At 42.0% G+C, this 21,642-nt stretch overlaps 1 protein-coding gene across 1 annotated transcript in view; it reads left to right on the top strand.

Moving 5' to 3' along the window:
- Positions 1-680: 680 nt before the first annotated feature.
- The window catches only part of MPP4 (MAGUK p55 scaffold protein 4), a 196,475-nt gene continuing 175,513 nt past the window's right edge, over positions 681-21,642 (top strand). The window contains exons 1-3 of the mRNA XM_073551429.1: positions 681-720; positions 8,901-9,022; positions 20,510-20,587. Coding sequence (XP_073407530.1) covers positions 681-720; positions 8,901-9,022; positions 20,510-20,587 — 240 coding nt within the window. The remainder of the gene's footprint in view (positions 721-8,900; positions 9,023-20,509; positions 20,588-21,642) is intronic.

Genomic DNA, 21,642 nt, shown 5'->3' on the forward strand with positions numbered 1-21,642 from the left:
ACAAAAAGGATGAGAACAGAGAAATGGTCTGTGGTCATCCCCTGCAGAACCACTCCTTCATAAGAATTGTCTTGCTAATTGACTATAATTTCTGTTGTCTCTTCCATCTGCACAACAGCACGAGAAATTGATTCACAATCAAAGTTGCTTCATAAATGGACAGGCTGATTTCACAGAAGTGTGATTGACTCGGAGTTATATTGTGTTGTTTAAGTGTTCTCTTTATTTTTTTTGAGCAGTGTATATGCATTCATTTAAAAATGGACACTTTGGTTTCCTATTTTACATTCGTTTTTAATACACAAGTTTCTGAACATCTCCAATGTTCTTGGCATGCACAGTAGTAAAAACGGATTCTTTAACCCCTTTTTGACATTGGGCGTACATTTACGCTGATGTCGGACTTCCTCCCTTTGATGTGGGCTCCAGCAGTGAACCCAAATCTTTCCCGACACTTGCCAGCTGTTTTGAACAGCTGACAAGTTCCTGGAACAGTCGCGGGTGAAATCGCGATCCACCCGCGGCTATTAACCCGTTAAATACCGCTGTCAAACACTGACAGCATTTAACATGACTGCATTTAACACTGACGGCATTTAACATGCACTTCCAGCAATTGCGACCAAAATCCGCCCACCGGTGACCACTGTCACGTGATCGCGGGTCACCGGTGGGTTGGCATGACAACCGGAAGTCTCCAGTGGTCGTCACTCATAGCAAGTGAGTAATTCTACTACATAGAGGCGATCTGATCATCGCCTGTATGTAGCAGAGCCGATCGGGTTGAGGCAGCTTCTAGTCTCCCATGGAGACTGTTGAAGCATGCCAAAAGTAAAAAAAAAAAAAAGTTTTTAAAAATATTAAAAAAATAAATAAATGTTCAAATCACCCCCCTTTTGCTCCATTCAAAATAAAACAATAAAAAAATCAAACATACACATATTTGGTATCGCCGAGTTCAGAATCGCCCAATCTATTAATAAAGAAAAGGATTAACCTGATCGCTAAATAGCGTAGCGAGAAAAAATTCAAAACGCCAAAATTACTTTTTTTGGTCGCCACATTTTATTAAAATGCAATAACAGGCTATCAAAAGATTCTATCTGCACCAAAATGGTATAATTAAAAATGTCAGCTCGGTATGCAAAAAATAAGCCTTCACCCAACCCGAGATCACAAAAAATGGAGACTCTACGGGTATCGGAAAATGGCAGAATTTCTTTTTTTTTTCTTTTTTTTTTAACAAAGTTTGGAATTTTTTTTCACTTCTTAGATAAAAATAACCTTGACATGTTCGGTGTCTATGAACTCGTAATGACCTGGAGAATCATAATGGCAGGTCAGTTTTAGCATTTAGTGAACCTAGTAAAAAAGCCAAGCAAAAAACAAGTGTGGGATTGCACTTTTTTGCAATTTCAATGCACTTGGAATTTGTTTCCTGTTTTCTAGTACACGACATGGTAAAACCAATGGTGTTGTTCAAAAGTACAACTCGTCCCGCAAAAAATAAGCCCTAACATGGCCATATTGACAGAAAAATAAAAAAGTTATGGCTCTTAAAAAAAAAATGAGAGTGAAAAACGAAAATACCTCCTGGGGTTAAGGAGTTAATTGATTACATTTCTCCTTATCTGAACCCAATTGATCACCAATGAGAAATTCTGAAGAGGTACATTGAGCGTCACTCTCCATCCACCATCCAAACTTTAAAATAAGTCATTCTGGAAGAATAGAAAAAGGCAGATGTTGCAATATGTGGCCAACTTGCTGATTTCATGCCTAGAAGACTTGGTGCTGTCTTTAACAATCATGGAGGTCGTAAAAATACTAGATGTAGTAGTTATTGAAGTAGGGTGTACTCGTTTTTGATTCAAGTAGTATGAGTAAAACTGAAGATTTTGTAATGAAAGTTATAGCATTAGGCCAGGGTCACACGTGAGTGTGATGCAAGAAACTCGCATCAATACCCGGCACTGCCGCCGCCACTCGGGAACAGAGTGTGCGGCTGTATAGAAATACATGCAGCCACACACTCGGGTCCCAAGTGTCGGTGGCAGTGCCGGGTATTGATGCGAGTTTGTCGCATCACACTCGCAAGTGTGACCCTGGCCTTAACCTAATTTTCAAATTATGGGTTACAAATGTTTTTGGAAAATCAGTCTTGTCAAAATGTCAGAAATTGCTCTTGTGTTTAGTGAGATATTGATTTGAAATCTTACTTTTCAAAGTGGGTGTAATCATTTATGCTGAGCACTGTAGTGAAGATTGCAGGATGACACAAAACAGTAGGATGAATTTAAAAGTAATTTGCATAGGACACAAGCAGAGAATTTTCACCTTCAGGCCTGGGGTGGAGAGGTCACTTGTGTTCTGCTGTAACTATTGTGGATAACATTAAATGTTAAGGAGATTAACCCTTCTTAGAAAAGAGCAGAGGCACTGATTAAGATTCCCTTCACCAAAGTCATCAGAGCAGTAAGTGCTCAGACTGAGTCAGGTTTATTTCTTTTACATTTTTCACTGCAGTAATCTTGAAATAGTAATGAGGTCTTGCAGATTATCTGGTGCAATCATACGTAATAACACATACCGTAGGCAACATTTTAACAGCATGGGAAAATTAAACTCTGAGACGAGGCTGTTATTATATAATATACAGTATGGGATCACTATTAGTTTTTACATTAAAACATACTTCAGATCTTTTACAAAAAGGTTATTTATAAATTTAGGCAAGCCGAGATATTTGTAAACTCTTTTTGTTTAGTTTGCACTTGTGTGCTATACAATAAAACTCAGTAATCTACTGCAGTGGTAGTCAATTAATTTTCCTGTGGGGCCACATGAGAGACCGTGACTGTTGTGGAGGACCGAACCAATAAGCTGAACTTAAATCTGCTCAATATTAATATTGTTGAAGAAAAGAGGAAAAACGTGGATATAAACCGCGCTGCTGTAGAATTCACAATCCAGGTATATGGATAAAAAGGACTGGTATTTATTTCATAGTCCATACAGTACACCCAATGCGTTTCGAAGTTCACATAACTTCTTCAGGTCTGTGGATCTGCAGCAGCTGTTGACTCTGAAGAGTCCTATATGCATGTCTAATATGGATGACTAGGTGAGTGAAAATTAATTTTTATTTGTGAAATTATCATCGGATAAAATCCTATTTGCGCCTTTCTCTCCTGGAGGTTTTTGTATTTCAATATTAATATTGACATATTAATTCTAATTATTTTTTAATTTTAATATTAATTGGATCATATAATATTGAGCACAAGTGAACTGACACCCCTATATATAACATGAGCCTGCACACAGTCCAAATATACAGTATACCATATGAGCCGCTACACAGCTCCTATATATAACGTATGAGCCTGCACACAGCTCCCCAATATTCCGTATGAACCTTTACACAGCTCCCCAATATTCCGTATGAACCTTTACACAGCTCCCCTATATACCTTATGAGCTCCCACATAGCTCCCCTATATATAGTATGAGCCCCTACACAGTTTCCCTATATACCGTATGAGCCCTTACACAGCTCCCTTATATACCGTAATTATAGAAGGATAGGGAAAATGAAGGGAGGTCAGCTCACCAGTCTCGGTTGCGATCCATAATCCTCCTGCGCACGGAGTCACCTTGATCAGGGGTGTTGACTGAAGCAAAATAAAGGATGGAATCTCCAGCGCTGGACTTCAGTTAAAAATACATCATTTATTGTAAATTCTTAAAATAGAACAGAAAAAAGTATGGATAAGGACATACAGGCAGATGGGGTCTCTGGTGGTCTCCAACCAACGCGTTTCGACCTAGAGGGTCTTACTCATGGTTCACACTAGACCAATACTGACGACTACAAATAGTACAAAAACTAGTGCCTGTATGTCCTTATCCATACTTTTTTCTGTTCTATTTTAAGAATTTACAATAAATGATGTATTTTTAACTGAAGTCCAGCGCTGGAGATTCCATCCCTTATATACCGTATGAGCCCCTAAACAACCCCCTATATACCGTATGAGTCCTTACACAGCTCCCCTATATACTGTATGAGCCCCCTATATACTGTATGAGCCCCCACACAGCCCCCTATATACCATATGAGTCCTTACACAGAACCCCTATATACCATATGAGCCCCCCACAGCCCCTTTATATACCGTATAAGCTCCCACACAGCTTCCCTATATATCGTATGAGCCCTTACACTGCTTCCCTATATACCGTATTAGCCCCCACATAGTTCCCCTATATACCGTATTAGCCCGCACACAGCTCCCCTATATACCGTATGAGCTCCCACAAGCTCCCCTATATACCGTGTGAGCCCTTACATAGCTGCCCTATATACCGTATGAGCCCGCACACAGCTCCCCTATTTATAGTATGAGCTCCCACATAGCTCCCCTATATATAGTATGAGCCCCTACACAGTTTCCCTATATACCGTATGAGCCCTTACACAGCTCCCTTATATACCGTATGAGCCCCTAAACAGCCACCTATATACCGTATGAGTCCTTACACAGCTCCCCTATATACCGTATGAGCCCCCTATATACTGTATGAGCACCCACGCAGCCCCCTATATACCATATGAGTCCTTACACAGCTCCCCTATATACCATATGAGCCCCCCACAGCCCCTTTATATACCGTATAAGCTCCCACACAGCTTCCCTATATACCGTATTAGCCCCCACATAGTTCCCCTATATACCGTATGAGCTCCCACACAGCTCCCCTATATACCGTGTTAGCCCTTACATAGCTGCCCTATATACCGTATGAGCCCGCACACAGCTCCCCTATTTACCGTGTGAGCCCCACACAGCTCCCCTATATATCGTGTGAGCCCTTACACAGCTCCTCTATATGCCATATGAGCTCTCACACAGCTCCCCTATATACTGTATGAGCCCACACATCTCCCCTATATACCGTATAGGCCCTCACACAGCTCCCCTATATACCATGTGAGCCCGCACACAGCTCCCCTATATACCGTGTGAGCCCTTACACAGCTCCCCTATATACCATATGAGCTCCCACATAGCTCCCCTATATACCGTATGAGCCCTTACACAGCTCCCCTATATATCATATGAGCTCCCACATAGCTCCCCTATATACCGTGCGAGCCCTTACACAGCTCCCCTATATACCATATGAGCCCTCACACAGCTCCCCTATACACTGTATGAGCCCCCACACATCTCCACTATATACTGTATGAGCCCTCACACTGCTCCCCTATAACAGCTTGGTATTCACCTCTGTTACAAGTTCAGAACAATGCTTACAAACTAATGGAGTAGGATGTGATGAAAGACGGGAAAAAAATGTATGAAAAAAACTGAAAATGTGCCTAGCCATTGTTTCCTTTATATTCTACTCCATTAATTTGTGAGCATTGCTCTGAACTTGGAAGAAAGCTGAATGCCAAGCTGTTAGTCCAGTGCTCTGTATCACACTATGATAATTTTATTTTATCACCCAGTGCATTTATTAGATCTAGAATGGTTAGCTGAGGAATTTCATAACTTTATAAAATACTCATACAATTTTCTCTTTTATCTTACAGTTCAATCGCAATTGGTTTGATTGGATTGATTGATGTTTCAGCCACAGAAGGCTGGAGAGTCTTTGAAAATGAGGGAGACCATGGAAATGAATCCAGGATGTCTTCAAGAAAATGGTAGAATGTCATATCATTGTGATACATGATGAGCTCTCATCTACATATCTTATTAAATTGTTATTCCCAGAATCGAAAAGTATCACCTATCATTAGAATAATGGGTAACCTGCTGGTCTTTATGGTTCCAGTGATCCTGAATAAAGGGGGTTCTAGGGACCCAGACTCTGCAGTGCCCAGTCTTGAATGCATATTCGACTTCCAATCCATTCACTGTTTTTGGGACTGACAGAAATAGCTGAGTGTTGTGCTTGGCTTTCTTCAGCTGTCCCATAGACTATGAATGGAGTGAATTTCGAGCATGTGGACCTCCGCCATATACAAAATAAGGCAATAGCCTGATTTCAGTTTCAAAGAGCCTCATTATTGAGATAATTGGAGGCTCCATTGGTCAGACCTCCAGTAACAGTTAAATGATCCCTCATCCTGTGGATGGGGATAACATTTAATTCTTGGAAATACTGTATATACTCGGGTATAAGCTGACCTCCCTAATTTTGCCACAAAAATCTGGGAAAACTTATTGACTCGTGTATAAGCCTAGGGTGGAAAATGCAGCAGCTACTGGTAAATTTCAAAAATAAAAAAAGATACCAATAAAAGTAAAATTAATTGAGACATCAGTAGGTTAAATGTTTTTGAATATCCATATGAAGCAGGAGCCCCATATAATGCTTCAACAGTTCATGATGGGCCCCATAAGATGCTCCATACAAAATACACCCCATGTAATGCGTTAATAATGGCCCCATAACATGCTCCATAGAATAATATGCTGCTCCAAAAAGGTTATGGCCCCATAAGATGCTTCATAGATTATGCCCCCATTTGCTGCCCCGTAAGATGACCCATAATTTATTCCCCCATATACTGACACATAGTTTATGCCCCCATATGCTGCTCCATAGTTTATGCCCCCATATGCTGCCCCATAAGGTGCTCCATAGTATACCCCCCATATGCTGCCCCATAAGGTGCACCATAGTATACCCCCCCATTTGCTGCCCCATAAGATGCTCCATAGTATACCCCCCATATGCTGCCCCCATAAGATGCTCCATAGTATACCCCCATATGCTGCCCCCATAAGATGCTCCATAGTATACCCCCATATGCTGCCCCATAAGATGATCCATAGTATACCCCCTATATGCTGCCCCATAAGGTGCTCCATAATATACCCCCATATGCTGCCCCATAAGGTGCTCCATAGTATACCCCCCATATGCTACCCCATAAGTTGCTCCATAGTATACCCCCCATATGCTGCCCCATAAGGTGCTCCATAGTATACCCCACATATGCTGCCCCATAAGGTGCTCCATAGTATACCCCCATATGCTGCCCCATAAGATGATCCATAGTATACCCCCCATATGCTGACCCATAAGGTGCTCCATAGTATCCCCATATGCTGCCCCCATAAGATGCTCCATAGTATACCCCCCATATGCTGCCCCATAAGATGCTCCATAGTATACCCTCATATGCTGCCCCATAAGATGCTCCATAGTATACCCCCATATGCTGCCCCATAAGGTGCTCCATACTATACCCCCCATATCCTGCCTCATAAGGTGCTCCATAGTATACCCCCCCATATGCTGCCCCATAAGATGCTCCATAGTATACCCCCCATATGCTGCCCCCATAAGATGCTCCATAGTATACCTCCTATATGCTGCCCCATAAGATACTCCATAGTATACCCCCCATATGCTGCTGCTGCCACCGCAAATAGAAAAAAAAAGAAATACTTACCTTTCTGTCGTGGGGGGCCCAGGTGCCGGGGTCACCGCTGGCTCAGGACCCCGGCACTGGCGATACTTACCGATCCTCCATCCATCGCTGTGTCATCGCACCCTCTGCTTGAACATCACAGACAGAGGACGGAAGACAGCAGAGCAGCACGCAGCAATGGAGCGAGGACAGGTGAATATAGCGTATACTTACCCCCTCCTGGAGCGATCTCTGCAGCCCTGTTCTCCAGGTCTCAGGCTCCTTCCTGCAGTGGTCACGTGGTACCGCTCATTAAAGTCATAAATATGCGCATATTCATGACTTTAATGAGCGGTACCACGTGACCGCTGCAGGAAGGAGCATGAGACCTGGGAGAAGCGGGGGGGCTGCAGAGACCTGCCAGGAGGGGGTAAGTATGATGGTACATCCTCACTCCCCCTCGCCCACCGACCCCCCCGTATATGACTCGCATATAAGCCGAGAGGGGGACTTAGAGCCCAAAAAATGGGCTGAAAATCTCGGCTTACACGCGAGTATATACGGTAACCATTTAATTGAGGCTGTCAAAATGAGGATCTGCTCTATTTCATTTCTTTTGAGGAATAATAGAAGCCACTGGTTAATTTCTATGAGGCATAAATATTGCGCTGTCTTGTCTTCACAAGGAAGATCAATGTCATGCACAACCTTTGGTTTAGATTGACTCCTCTAATAAATAGCAGTCCATCTGTGCCCCAGTGATATTCTCAATATTCTCATCAAACGATTTTCTTAAAGTGCTATTAACCTTACAATAATTGTCAGGAAAAAAATCAAAAGATCTATTCACTTTCTCCAAGATATTGAAGATGGTCTATATGGCCAAGAGAAAACTCCATTACGTTTCACTTCTTGTCCTCCTTAACCCTTCCCCTTAGTCATCATGGACCTGAGTATAATGTATGCAAGCGAAATCTAAGTGTAATAACGAAATTTCAGTATTTGGATTGAAGGGTTTTTTTTTTTTTTTTTAATCTAATTTCTTATCAAGACAAACTATTTCCATTTGCAGTATTAGGAAATATAGATATCTCAAGTGAGGGGTCCTGTGGGCCCCTTTCACTAGCCAGAAAAAAACCCTTAACAATAAGCATCTTTTACTCATGTAGACTAGATCAGTTCATGTATCCATGTCACTCGGAGTTGCAGCTTTATGGCCAATCCCCGATTCATCACTGGGGCTTTTGAAGCCATCCTATGTATTGGAGTCCTGGAGGGTCTTCATAATAAAGATGGTTGTCTTAGTGAGAGATCCTTTATAGACCTCACAAATACCTCAGGATCCAATGTAGTAGGACAAGCAATAATAACATTTTTATTACAATGTGACAATGTTTGTTTTACTTTCTCATTATATGTTGAGATAACTGTGGCCTCTACTAACCATTTCCATTCATTCTTAAAGGTCTCTCTCAGATCCTTACTTTAGTTCTTGAGGAGCTGGGCCTTTTCTACCACAGAGATGTGAATGGAATTGGGGTCCTGTACGGTTTGCTCCAGGCCCCATGGCTGCAGGCTTTACTTAAGGTATTTAAACAATGATCAGTAAACTTATCCATAAAATTCCTTTAAATCACCATCCAAAAATACATAATTTCTGATAGCTCACTTTTCTGGCAAAACAATGCAAGTTGAACCACATGGGCACAACTATGCAGTGTGCTCAAAGGTCTACAGCATTTTTCATCAGTGTGTTAGATCTGACTTTCATCCATTCTTGGTCAATGTGTCCATTTTTGCTTTCAATGTGGTATCTGTTTTTATCACATACAAGAAAAAAACTAGTACAGTAATTTCCAAGCTTCTCCTACTGACTAAACAGGAAAAGGCGAACAGCACTCAGTTGACACATGGAGGCCATCAGAGTGTTGTCCCTTTTTTCTAGGTCCATTCACTGGAATGAGTAAGTTTGAGCCTTAAATTGTATAAAAAATGCTCGACATGTCTCAGTTTTTCCTTTACAGATAATCAGTTCGTAAAAAAATAGACGTGTGACGCATCCTATGAACTATAATAACAAAGTATATGTTCTATCTATGAAAAATATGAATAGAATATATATGTGAAACCTAAACGTATGAATGTATCTTAGCAAGACACAAAGGCCTTGATTCATCAGTTTTCACCTAAATTCTGGGGTAAAACTGATTAAAAAATGATGCAAAATGTTAGCACAACTTGTAGTTGCCCAAAATGTGGCACATTAATATATGGGGTGGGGAAACTTTTCAAGATGGGTGGTGACCATGGCGGCCATTTTGAAGTCAGCCATTTTGGATCCAACGTTATTTTTTCCAATGGGAAGAGGGTCATGTGACACATTAAACTTATTGAAAATTTCACAAGAAAAACAATGGTGTGCTTGGTTTTAACGTAACTTTAATCTTTCATGAGTTATTTACAAGTTTATAACCACTTATAAAATGTGTTCAAAGTGCTGCCCATTGTGTTGGATTGTCAATGCAACCCTCTTCTCCCACTCTTGACACATTGATAGCAACACCGCAGAAGAAATGCTAGTGTTATGAATGAGTCACCGGAGGAGGAAAAAACAAAAATGCAAGCTAAGTCCAGAAAACCAGAGAGGTTGGTAGCTAGCGGATTGCAGACCCCTGATCCTATTCACAACAACTAACAGTAGCCGTGGAGCGTTCCTATGGTGGTCCTAGATGCCTCTTCACAGCCGGAGAACTAAATAAGCCTAAAGAAAGAAAGGGGTAATCTAAACTGTCCCAGAGCAGACCCCAAAGCAATAGACAGCCCCCAACATGTATTGTCGGTGAAAACAGATGCAAACACAAACACAGAAAGACAGGCAGAGCAAACGATGGGACCCAACTAACTAGATAGGAAAGGACAGAAAAGATGCTGGCTGCAATCCGCAAAAACCCTACCAAAAATGTCCCAACACGTCTGATAGGAAAAACGCCCTGAAGTCACTAGACTTCAAAATCCCTATATCAGCACTCCGATATATTCTGAAGACAGAGCAAAAGAGATTTAACCGATCAGGGACAAAAATGGAAATTCAGCAGAGCCCCAGCCGGGGCTGGCAGAACACAAAACTAAGCAAATCAGACAAAATCTCATGGAACAATAACAGAGCAAAACTTTGCTTTAGAAGACAGGAACTGAACTGGAGGCCTGAGCCCAGAGCAGAGAAATCACCAGCAACCCTGCAGGGCGTCGGCTGCCTTATATCCACTCAGAGATTCCGGATGTCCAATCGCAATCCACCTGTTCAGGTGACAGGTTTCTCCCATCCAAATCAGTTTCACCACCTCCTTTCACCAGCAGAGGGAGTTCATCGGACATCAAAGGTGAACTAGAAAATGAGCTCACAACAGCTAGTCTAAGGGGGTCAGATTCCTTGTAGGAATGCTCGGACCTGACACCCATAATGTGGTGGTGCACCATCTTGCTGGAAAAACTCAGGGAACGTGCTATCTTCAGTACATAAAGAGGGCAACACATCATCATGTAGCAATTTCAGATATCCAGTGGCATTGAGGTTTCCATTGATGAAGAATGGCCCCACTATCTTTGTACCCCATATACCACACCATACCATCAATTATGGGTGTCAGGTCCGAGCACTCCTACATGAACAGTTTCCTGGAAAGTGGATTGGTCGTCGTGGGCCAGTTGAATGGCCACCAAGCTCTCTTTATCTGACTCCCTTAGACTTTTATCTTTGGGGTCATCTGAAGGTAATTGTCTATGCTGTGAAGACACGAGATGTGCAGCATCTGAAACAAAGGATACTGGAAGCCTGTGCTAGCATTTCTTCTGCGGTGTTGCTATCAGTGTGTCAAGACTGGGAGAAAAGGGTTGCATTGACAATCCAAAACAATGAGCAGCACTTTGAACACATTTTATAAGTGGTCATAAACTTGTAAATAACTCATGAAAGAATGTTATGTTAAAACCAAGCACACCATTGTTTTTCTTGTGAAATTCTCAATAAGTTTGTTGTGTCACTTGACTCTTCCCATTGAAAAAAATAAAGTTGGATCCAAAATGGCCAACTTCAAAATGGCCACCATGGTCACCACCCATCTTGAAAAGTTTCCCCCTCCCATATACTAATGTGCTACAAACAGGAAGTTGATATCTCCAATCATTCCCATTTTATTTAGGTGTATCCATATAAATGGCCCACCCTGTAGATCGTAAACAATATACCAAGAAACATTCCTGAATGGTGGCATCAATGTTCACATTGTCAGGAGATATTTAAGGCCATCCTGACTTCACCTCTTGAGTCCTCCTTTACTTCCTTTTCATTTCCTATTCTACTAAGAATAATTCCATCATCTCAAGATACAAATCCGCAGGGTATTTTACACATTTTCTTTTTATTTCTCAGGAGAAAATCATGACACATATACAGTTGTGTGAAAAAGTATTTGCACCTCTTACTGATACCCTATTCTTTTACTTGTTTGTCACACTTAAGTTACAGATCACCAAACAAATTTAAATATTAGAGACATAACACAAGGAAACAAAAAATGCAGTTTTTAAATGAAGGTCTTTATTATTAAGGTAACAAGAAATCCAAACCTACAGGGCCCTGTGTGAATAAGTGATTACCCCCTAAACCTAATTCCTGGTTGGGCCTCCCTTAGCAGCAACAACTGCAATCAAGCATTTGGGATAACTGGCAATGAGTCTTTTACAACGCTCTGGAGGAATTTTGTCCCACTCATTTTTGCAGAGTTGCATTAAATCAGCCACATTGGAAGGTTTCTGAGCATAAACTGACTTTTTAAGGTCATGCCACAGCATCTCAATTGGATTAAGGTCAGGACTTTGACTAGGCCACACCAAAGTCTTAATTTTGTTTTTCTTAAGCCATTCAGAGGTGGACTTACTGATGTGTTCTGGATCATTGTCCTGCTGCATAATGCAAGTGCACTTCATCTTGAGGTCATGAACAGGTGGTCGGACATTCTCCTTCTTCAGGATTTTTTGTTAGACAGCAGAATTCATGGTTCTACTTACCACAGCAAGTATTTCAGTCCTGAAGCAGCAAAACATCCCCAGACCATAACACTGCCACCACCATATTTTACTGTTGGTATGATGTTCCTTTTCTGAGAAGTAATGGGACATACACCTTCCAAAAGTTCAAAAACTTCAACTTTTGTCTCGTCAGTCCACAGTGTATTCTCCCACAAGTCTTGGGGATCATCAAGATGTTTTCTTGGAAAACTGAGATGAGTCGTTTATGTTCTCATTGCTCAGCAGTGGTTTTAATCTTGGACCATTTTTGCCCAGTTTCTTTCTTATGGTGGAGACACAAACACTGACCTTAACTGAGGTGAGGCCTGTAGTTCTTTTGATGTTGTTGTGGGATCTTCTGTGACCTCTTGGATGAGTCATTGCTGCCCTCTTGGGGTAATTTTGGTCTCCCAACTCCTGGAAGGTTCAACACTGTTTCATGTTTTTTGTATTTGTGGAAAATGGCTCTCACTGTAGTTCGCTTTAGTCGCAAAGCTTTGGAAAAAGGCTTTATAACCTTTTCCAGACTGATAGATCTCAATTACTTTGTTTCTCATTTGTTCATTTGGATCGTTGCATCATGTCTAACCTTTGGGGATCTAATTGTCTAATTCACTTTGTTAGACAGGTCCTAGTTAAGTGATTTCTTGCTTGAGAACCGGCTTGGCAGGACTCAGGCCTGAGTGTGGCTAGGGAATTTGAACTTTGCTTCTCAAAGATGTGATAAACCACAGTTAATTTATGTTTCAATGAGAGGTTGGGAGGGAATCACCGTTTCACACAGGGCTGTAGGTTTGTATTTATTTTTCCCTTAATAATAAAGCCCCTCATTTAAAAACTGCATTTTGTGTTTTCTTATGTTATCTTACTCTAATATTTACATTTGTTTGGTGATCTTAAACATATAAGTGTGACAAACATGCAAAAGAACAGGAAATCAGGAAGGTGGCAAACAATTTTTCATACAACTGTACAGGCTCCGTATTCAAATACTTGTGATGAATGTACTCATTGTCCAACATAAATAAAAAACATAAGTGCTCTCCAGATAATGGCTGCATCTACTTGGTATGTGAAGAAAAGGAAACTCGGAACTCCAGTCCCAGTGCAAGGTGCTTGTCGATACCAATGGAAAAAGAATAACTAGACCTTGCAATTTGAAATAGTGCTGAGTTCTGTTTATTTTTAGGCAATCCAAAAACCTGACATTTCACACTGAGGCTATAACCTTTCTCAAACATCAGATTGCAGGAGCTGATCAGAATGTAGAATAGAATCACAGTGAGTGGCGGTTTGAGAGGTGTCTCTCACCAGAGCGATCATACCACCACTCACTACACTTCCCTTCTATATTCTCATCAGCTCCTGCAATCTGATGTTTGAAAAAGGTCATATCTTCAGGGTGGAATGTCAGGTTTTTGGATTGCCTAACAATAAACAGAACTAGACCTTGCAGTTTGAAAAAGAGCGCCGAGTTCCTTTTACCTTGGTATGTGCAAAGACAGGTTATATTCAGCACTCATCTACGTTTCCACAATGAGATTTTGGTGTGTTTTTGATGCTGCATGTTTTTGCTGTGTCAAAAACACAGCTTCTTACAGTTCCAGCAAAGTGGATGGGATGTATAGAAATCTCCTGCCCACTGTGCTTCTTTCTAAAGCAGCGTACCCTGACCTGTTGTGCCTTTTTCAAATTTTCAGCATGGCAATTTCTTTTGCGGGGTACACTGTGCTTCTTGTGTGGAATTTCCCCATAGAATTGACATAACATGTGGAAATTAACAGGTAAAAAACAAACATGCGACTTTAGTGTGTTTCCGTGGTGGAAATCTGCACCTAAGTATATCAATAAAGTTTTATCAAAGCAAAAAAAAAAACAGGACAAATCAACAACAAAATAACTTTATTTACAGCATGACACAGCAAACAGAGACAAAAAAACACAGTCAAAAATGCAATAAAAACACATGTTAAATAAAACGCAATAAAAAAAACGCAGGTAACCTAATTTACATATAAAAGGAGATGACAGGGTCCGTCAAGGGTCCCCCCCCGTGGGTACTGTACACCTGTCTTGCGTGCGGCACCCTGTTAGTGTAATGTGCTGTATTGTTTATGTATGTATTGTGATGTACTTAATATGTGTAGAAGTAGGGAAGGTATAGAGGTTAATACTTACATTCCATTGAAAATTTAAAGAGAGAATGAAGAGATCCATAACTAAAAAAATAGCTTTTAATCACAAAGATTAAAATACAAGAATATAAAGTAAAAAAGCATAGTGCCTCACATAGAGGACGACAATGGCTACCTAGCATAGACTGTAAGCCTGCGAGCAGGGCCCTCATTCCTCTTGGTATCTGTTATGATCTATGTGATTACTGTTATGCTGTAATGTCTATTGTCTGTACAAGTCCCCTCTATAATGTAAAGTGCTGCAGAATATGTTGGCGCTATAGAAATAAAATTATTATTATTATAAACACTCCAATACGGTACAAAATATATATCCTGTTTAGAAATAATTCACTTAATAGCAACTCTAGTAAGATAACCTACATACATCTGGTAACAACCAGTCCAAAGAGCCTCTATAAAGTATCTAGTGCTTCATATATAATGATATGCAAACATAAAGATCCTATGCTGAGTAGCTGCCACAAAAAATTGAGCACTAGATCAAGAGGCCAGCTCTAAACCAAAATAAATGAAGATATAATATTCAAAAAATAAATAGGAGTGCAAGGAGAATACCAGACGCTTATATGGCTTACTGCCTGTGGTAAAGGACCTGTACACAATATTAGACCCAAGAGTATCTATAGTAATAACAACTAATGGGAGATAACCTGTCAGATAACCACAGACAAAGTCCAGGAAAGTGCTGCAAATGATAGGTAACTGTGCCCGCATGTAAAGGAGACTGATTCACCTTATGAACAGGAGCCCGGGATACCGTCCTCTCACCCCGACACACGTTTCGCCACTGGCTTCTTCCACCCCTGGAAAAAAAAACGCCTCAAAAGCTCATTGTGGGAATGTTGCCTTATACTCAGCACTCATGCACATGGTGAGTATTCAGTCAGTATTTTACCTCAATATTTTTGTAAGCCAAAATCAGGAGAGGAACAATCAGAGGAAAAGTATAATAGAAACACGTCACCACTCCTGTATTTATCACCCACTCCTGGTTTTGGCTTACAAATACTGAGGGAAAAAACTCAGCAAATACTCAACGTGTGCACGGTTCTAAACATGCCTGACTAACAAGTATACACACAAAGAGGTGTGAAATGTGGGCTAAATGGGTATTGTTTGTATGGGGCTGTACTGCTTTTTTTTACCATTTTGTGCTGCTTTTTATATTGAGAAATAAAGTGTTTTTTTTATATACAGAGGACAAATGCAGGATCACTGGTGTTTTCACATGTAAATGTGCTCATGATGTTGGAGTTCACATATATCATTTATATGTCAGTGAAAAATTTGGAATCTCCTTATTATACTGTGATTTACTATGACACTAGAGTAGCTTACTTACCAAAAATTCACTAGTCACCTCCCTCCAAAAATAGTTATAGACATCCACTTTGGAAATGCTAAGTATACTTATCAGCAGGGCCATCTGGCAATTCTGGCAAATGCCAGAAGGGCCTGTCTAGTCAAGGGCTGCCTTGTCTCCTATGTTTTTAACAGAATCAGTGTTCTCAAATTACCCATACTTTTAAGAGTTGTGATGGAGCACAAAGTTGCTGACTTTGTTGTAATGATACTACGAATATGCTCACAATCAAAGTACCCTTCTAGGAGGTTCCATAGCTGTACAGACACACACACTGTGGGTTTTTTAACCCCCTCCTACCCCCGTCACGGGTGCGAGCTCTCTCTCCCTAGCTTCCTTCACTTCGCCTGCATGCCATACTAAAGCCCTCCTACCCCTCCCTCAGGAATGTGTTAATTAGCAGAGATCATTTCATTTTTGTCCACCATGTGCTCCTTTGTGATATAGGAGGTATTAAAGATGGAATAACTTGGTCCCATTCAGTGACAGAGATATAAAAATTACATATTTTGCACCTGCGATGTTAAAGCTACACTCCAGCGCCTTTGCCTAAGCTCTGGCACCAGCAGAATTAGAGAAATAGATTTCTCCTGAACCGAGTCAAATAACCACTCCATGTTTAGATTTGATAGAAAGCTAATTCCAAAACAAGATTGGCGATGGTTCCGCCGTTGTTCTGCTTTGTGTTCTGCCCAAGTTATGGAATTAATAAGGTTTTAGCAAGTTTTCAATTCTGGTAGAAAGGGAAGTGTATTCAGTAGCTCCGCCCACCTCAGTGATGTCACGACCAGGGTATAAGATGGTGTAAGCTCATTGTGCAGCAGCTTTTGCCCTAGAAACCTGAGGCAGAGAGGCTCTGTGATGCACTTTGATATATTGCCCCTCCCACCTCGCACCGCATGGCCTGCTATGAAATGACTTAATAATAATAATAATCTTTATTTTTATATAGCGCTAACATATTCCGCAGCGCTTTACAGTTTGCACACATTTTCATCACTGTCCCCGGTGGGGCTCACAATCTATATTCCCTATCAGTATGTCTTTGGAGTGTGGGAGGAAACCGGAGTGCCCGGAGGAAACCCACGCAAACACGGGGAGAACATATAAACTCCTTGCAGATGTTGTCCTTGGTGGGATTCGAACCCAGGACTCCAGCGCTGCAAGGCTGCAGCGCTAACCACTGAGCCACCGTGCTGCCCTACTTAAGCAATTGTAAGTGCTTTTCTTCTTTTAATCCCTGTTATTTTGTAATCATTTGTACATATTTCAATTGTCTCCCTTTCTGCAAATAAAGTCCGTGGAGCCTCATTTAAGAGTCTCAAACACGGGACTAGCCAGATCTTCCTCCAGGGAAGGACCCAGCCAAGGAGTGGCTCCTTTCGGAAACCACCATTACCACCATATTAAGTGGCCCTTTAAATCAATATCCAGCTCTTTACGAGTTTACAGATATGACAAGGGAAATACCAAGGCCAGGTATCCATCCACAGACAGCTGTTTCGGGGTGTTGCCCCTTATCAGTGTGGAGTAGGATTCTGGCTAGGTGGGAGCAATGCCTAGTAGACCAACATCATGAAACAATCACTGACCTCAGGGAGACCAGTCAAAGAAAACACTGCGGCAGCCGGCAAAGGCGCTCAATCAGTGAAATCCTAGGTGCATTGCTCCCTGGGAAATACAAATATGCAAATAAAGTCCGTGGAGCCTCATTTAAGAGTCTCAAACACGGGACTAGCCAGATCTTCCTCCAGGGAAGGACCCAGCCAAGGAGTGGTTTCCGAAAGCTGGCAGTGACGGAACAGGTTTTATAATCGTATTGCCTGGCTGCGGCTGGGAGTAGTTATATTTCCCTCACTGCAGCATGCCTAATAGCCAGTACACATCCACGCAGTCCGTCTGGCAACTACTTATCCTAGGTGCAGTTCCCTGACTGACCTGAGGGTAAGGGTGCGCTGGCGAGCTGCGAGTTCCAAACCGGAACTGGAAAGTAGGATATACATAAATCCCTGCAGTTGGTGACATATCGGTGGCAGAGGTGGGATAACTAAATATATTCCCCCTGAGATCATTTTTTTATCACATCCGTCACTTACCCCAGCAGGCCATGGGTATCATTAGAAAGATTGGTCTTGTAGAAAATCTTCCTTTCCTTCATCCAGGGTAATATTAGTAATATATCCCATCTGGTTCATGGGGACGAGGACAACACAGACCTGTGTGATTTCAAATGCCAGGACTGAATTTCAGCCCCAGTCCGTACCTGCTTATCAGATGTAAAAACACACATGTGACATGCACAAGTGTGAACACGTCGATCAGACAATGCTCACACCACCCACTAACTGAGGTACAACAAGAAAACACAGAATGACAGATTTACAAAAATACTCTGCAATAAAAAATGGCAGTAATCAGCAAGTGCTGGATAACAAATACAGGGTATTTAGTCAATACGTTTTTTTGCGCAAAAAAATGTACACCAAGCTGCTCCACCACGTCAAGGTAACCCCTATCGAAGCAGTCCCTATCTAATGTATTAAAAACCTGAACATGTGAACAGTGTCTAATATAAACAGGATTCAGACAGGCCGCTCCCTAGTATGGGCTTGTGGTCTGAGAAAGCTCTTATGTGCACGTCACACAAGAGAGGGGTGGGGTCTCCCAAACCATGCTAAGCAAGGAAAAAAACGGATTAAAAACACACATGTGACATGCACAAGTGTGAACACGTCGATCAGACAATGCTCACACCACCCACTAACTGAGATACAACAAGAAAACACAGAATGACAGATTTACAAAAATACTCTGCAATAAAAAATGGCAGTAATCAGCAAGTGCTGGATAACAAATACAGGGTATTTAGTCGATACTTTTTTTGCGCAAAAAAAGTACACCAAGCTGCTCCACCACGTCAAGGTAACCCCTATTGAAGCAGTCCCTATCTAATGTATTAAAAACCTGAACATGTGAACAGTGTCTAATATGAACAGGATTCAGACAGGCCGCTCCCTAGTATGGGCTTGTGGTCTGAGACAGCTCTTATGTGCACGTCACACAATAGAGGGGTGGGGTCTCCCAAACCATGCTAAGCAAGGGAAAAAAAACGGATTAAAAACACACATGTGACATGCACAAGTGTGAACACGTCGATCAGACAATGCTCACACCACCCACTAAACTGCTTATCAGATGTGTAGGTGATGTTCCTGGGCCCTATAACAATATCTGTGAGACCACGTTCACACGTTCAGTATTTCGTCAGTATTTTATATCAGTATTTGTAAGCCAGAACCAGGAATGGGTGATAAAAACAGAAGTGGTGACCTGATTCTATTATACTTTTCCTCTGATTGTTCCACTCCAGGTTTTCGTTTACAAATACTGACCGAAAATTGATAGTGCCATGGGATTTATAGAACTGTCATGCCCACTGTTTTTTTTTTAGTTTATTTTTTTACTGTGGGCCTAAGGACTAACAGGTAGATAGTTACTAACTACCTGTCTGTTCTACCCTGCACCGGGTTAGAGCTGACGAGGACATATCCTGCCAGCGATTCCGCTGCTTCTTGTCAACAGTGCAGCTCTTCCTCTTTCAGACTGCTCTGTCGATGGGGCATGACTGCCGATGTCATGCTGATTGACAGACGGTTTCCTATAGTTATGCAGCAAGGAGCCTCTTGTCAATCAGCATGACTTTGGCAGTCGCGCCCTGTCAGAGAAGAGCGGAAGAGAAGCTGCTGATCTGTCAATGTGACTTTAGCTGAAGCCACAGTATTGTTGACAGTAGCTGCTCTGAGCCAGCAGAGATCGGCAGCAGGTAGAACAGGCAGGTAGTTAGCAAACTACCTGCCTGTTAGTTCTTAGGCTAGTTTTATACTAGCGTTTTGGCCCAGAGCGCCGCTAAGCCCCGCCCCCTGCCGCGCCCCCTCCGGTCATCTCTGCCTAGTATCGCACATTGCTGCATGCGATCTGTACACCCTATCTTTAGCATAGGGTGCACAGATCGTGCGCTGGCCGTGCGCTAGTTGCATTTTGCGTGCGCTGCGCCCTTTTGACGGTGCGCCGAGCGCACCAAAATGCAACATGGTGCGTTCGGCACATATCGGAGCACCGTCAAAAGGGCGCAGCGCACGCAAAATCCTACTAGCGCACGGCCAGCGCACGATCTGCGCACCCTATGCTAAAGATAAGGTGTGCAGATCGCATGCAGCGATGTGTGATACTAGGCGGAGATGACCAGAGGGGGTGCGGCAGGGGGTGGGGCTTAGCGATGCCGTGTGCTGCGGGCCAAAATGCTAGTGTGAAACTAGCCTTAGACCCATAGTAAAAAAATAAATTAGTCCAGGATTACCCCTTTAAATAAATAATTACAACATATATTGCATCTATTACTATATAACAAATTACATACAAATATTTTTAGTAAATTTTTTCTAACAGGTGCATGATTGTCTTCATGAATATATAAGGAAGAGGCCTGTGCCTGTTTTACCAAAGGCTCGTGCTTTATGCAGCGAGGTTAGTGTCTTCCATATTGTCTACTATTTCAATAGTAGTTTGATTTTGCAACAGTGTTATCTGAAGGGGTTGTCTCGTCTAAAACAACAAGTCTGCAGTCACTCTATGTCTCAGAGTTGGGAATGGTGGTCATGTGAACATATGCGCTATGCATACTCACGGACAGAATCTGACTAGACTGTTTCTTGTATGCTCAATGTAAGGCTGGGGTCACACTGGCGAGGAATACAGCCGAGTGAGAGGCGCTAAAAGCACGCATTAGAAACGGACCAATGATTCTCTATGGGGTCCCTCGCACCAGGCGTATATTTCTCATCCGTATTCTACGGTCCCTGCCAATCGCAGCATGCTGCGATTGTCAGCGTACAACGGCCGTAGTACGCCAATGCAAGTCTATGGGTGCGCAAAAAATACGGATTACACACGGACCATACATGTGACTTGCGAGAAATACGCACCCGGTGTCTTTTAGCAAAGCCGGCAATTCAGTGCGCTATACAGTAAACTCACACTGACAGGTTTAATAAAGAAACGAAAGAATGGATATATACACATAGAATACATATATATATATATATATATATGTATGTATGTATATATATGCGCATTCTAGGTGTCTATATCTATTCTTTGGTTTCTGTTAGAAACCCTGGCATAGGGCTCCATTATATGTCCATTTTGCAAGCCTGCGAGAAAATCTCGCCATACGGATGCCATACGGATTACATACGGATGCTTAGATGTGCAAAATACGCGACCACACCTTGATTACGGATGACATACAGAGCACTGTATAGGGGCCATTCATCCGTATTACGCATGTAAAATACTGACCGTATTTTGCGTCGGTTAGTGTGACCCCGGCCTTAGAGTATTGCATGAGGCCTGAAGCTGTCTAGTCAGATTCTGACCAGGATTAGACGTATTGCACACTTGCGGTCACGTGAGTGGAGTAAAGGCCCCGTTACACTAAACGATGCACCAGCGATCCCGACAACGATACGACCTTGTCAGGATCGCTGGTGCATCGCTACATGATCGCTGGTGAGCTGCCT

Source organism: Dendrobates tinctorius, unplaced genomic scaffold, assembly GCF_039654945.1.
Source record: "Dendrobates tinctorius isolate UK_male_01 unplaced genomic scaffold, ASM3965494v1 ptg000177l, whole genome shotgun sequence".
Lineage (NCBI taxonomy): Eukaryota > Metazoa > Chordata > Amphibia > Anura > Dendrobatidae > Dendrobates > Dendrobates tinctorius.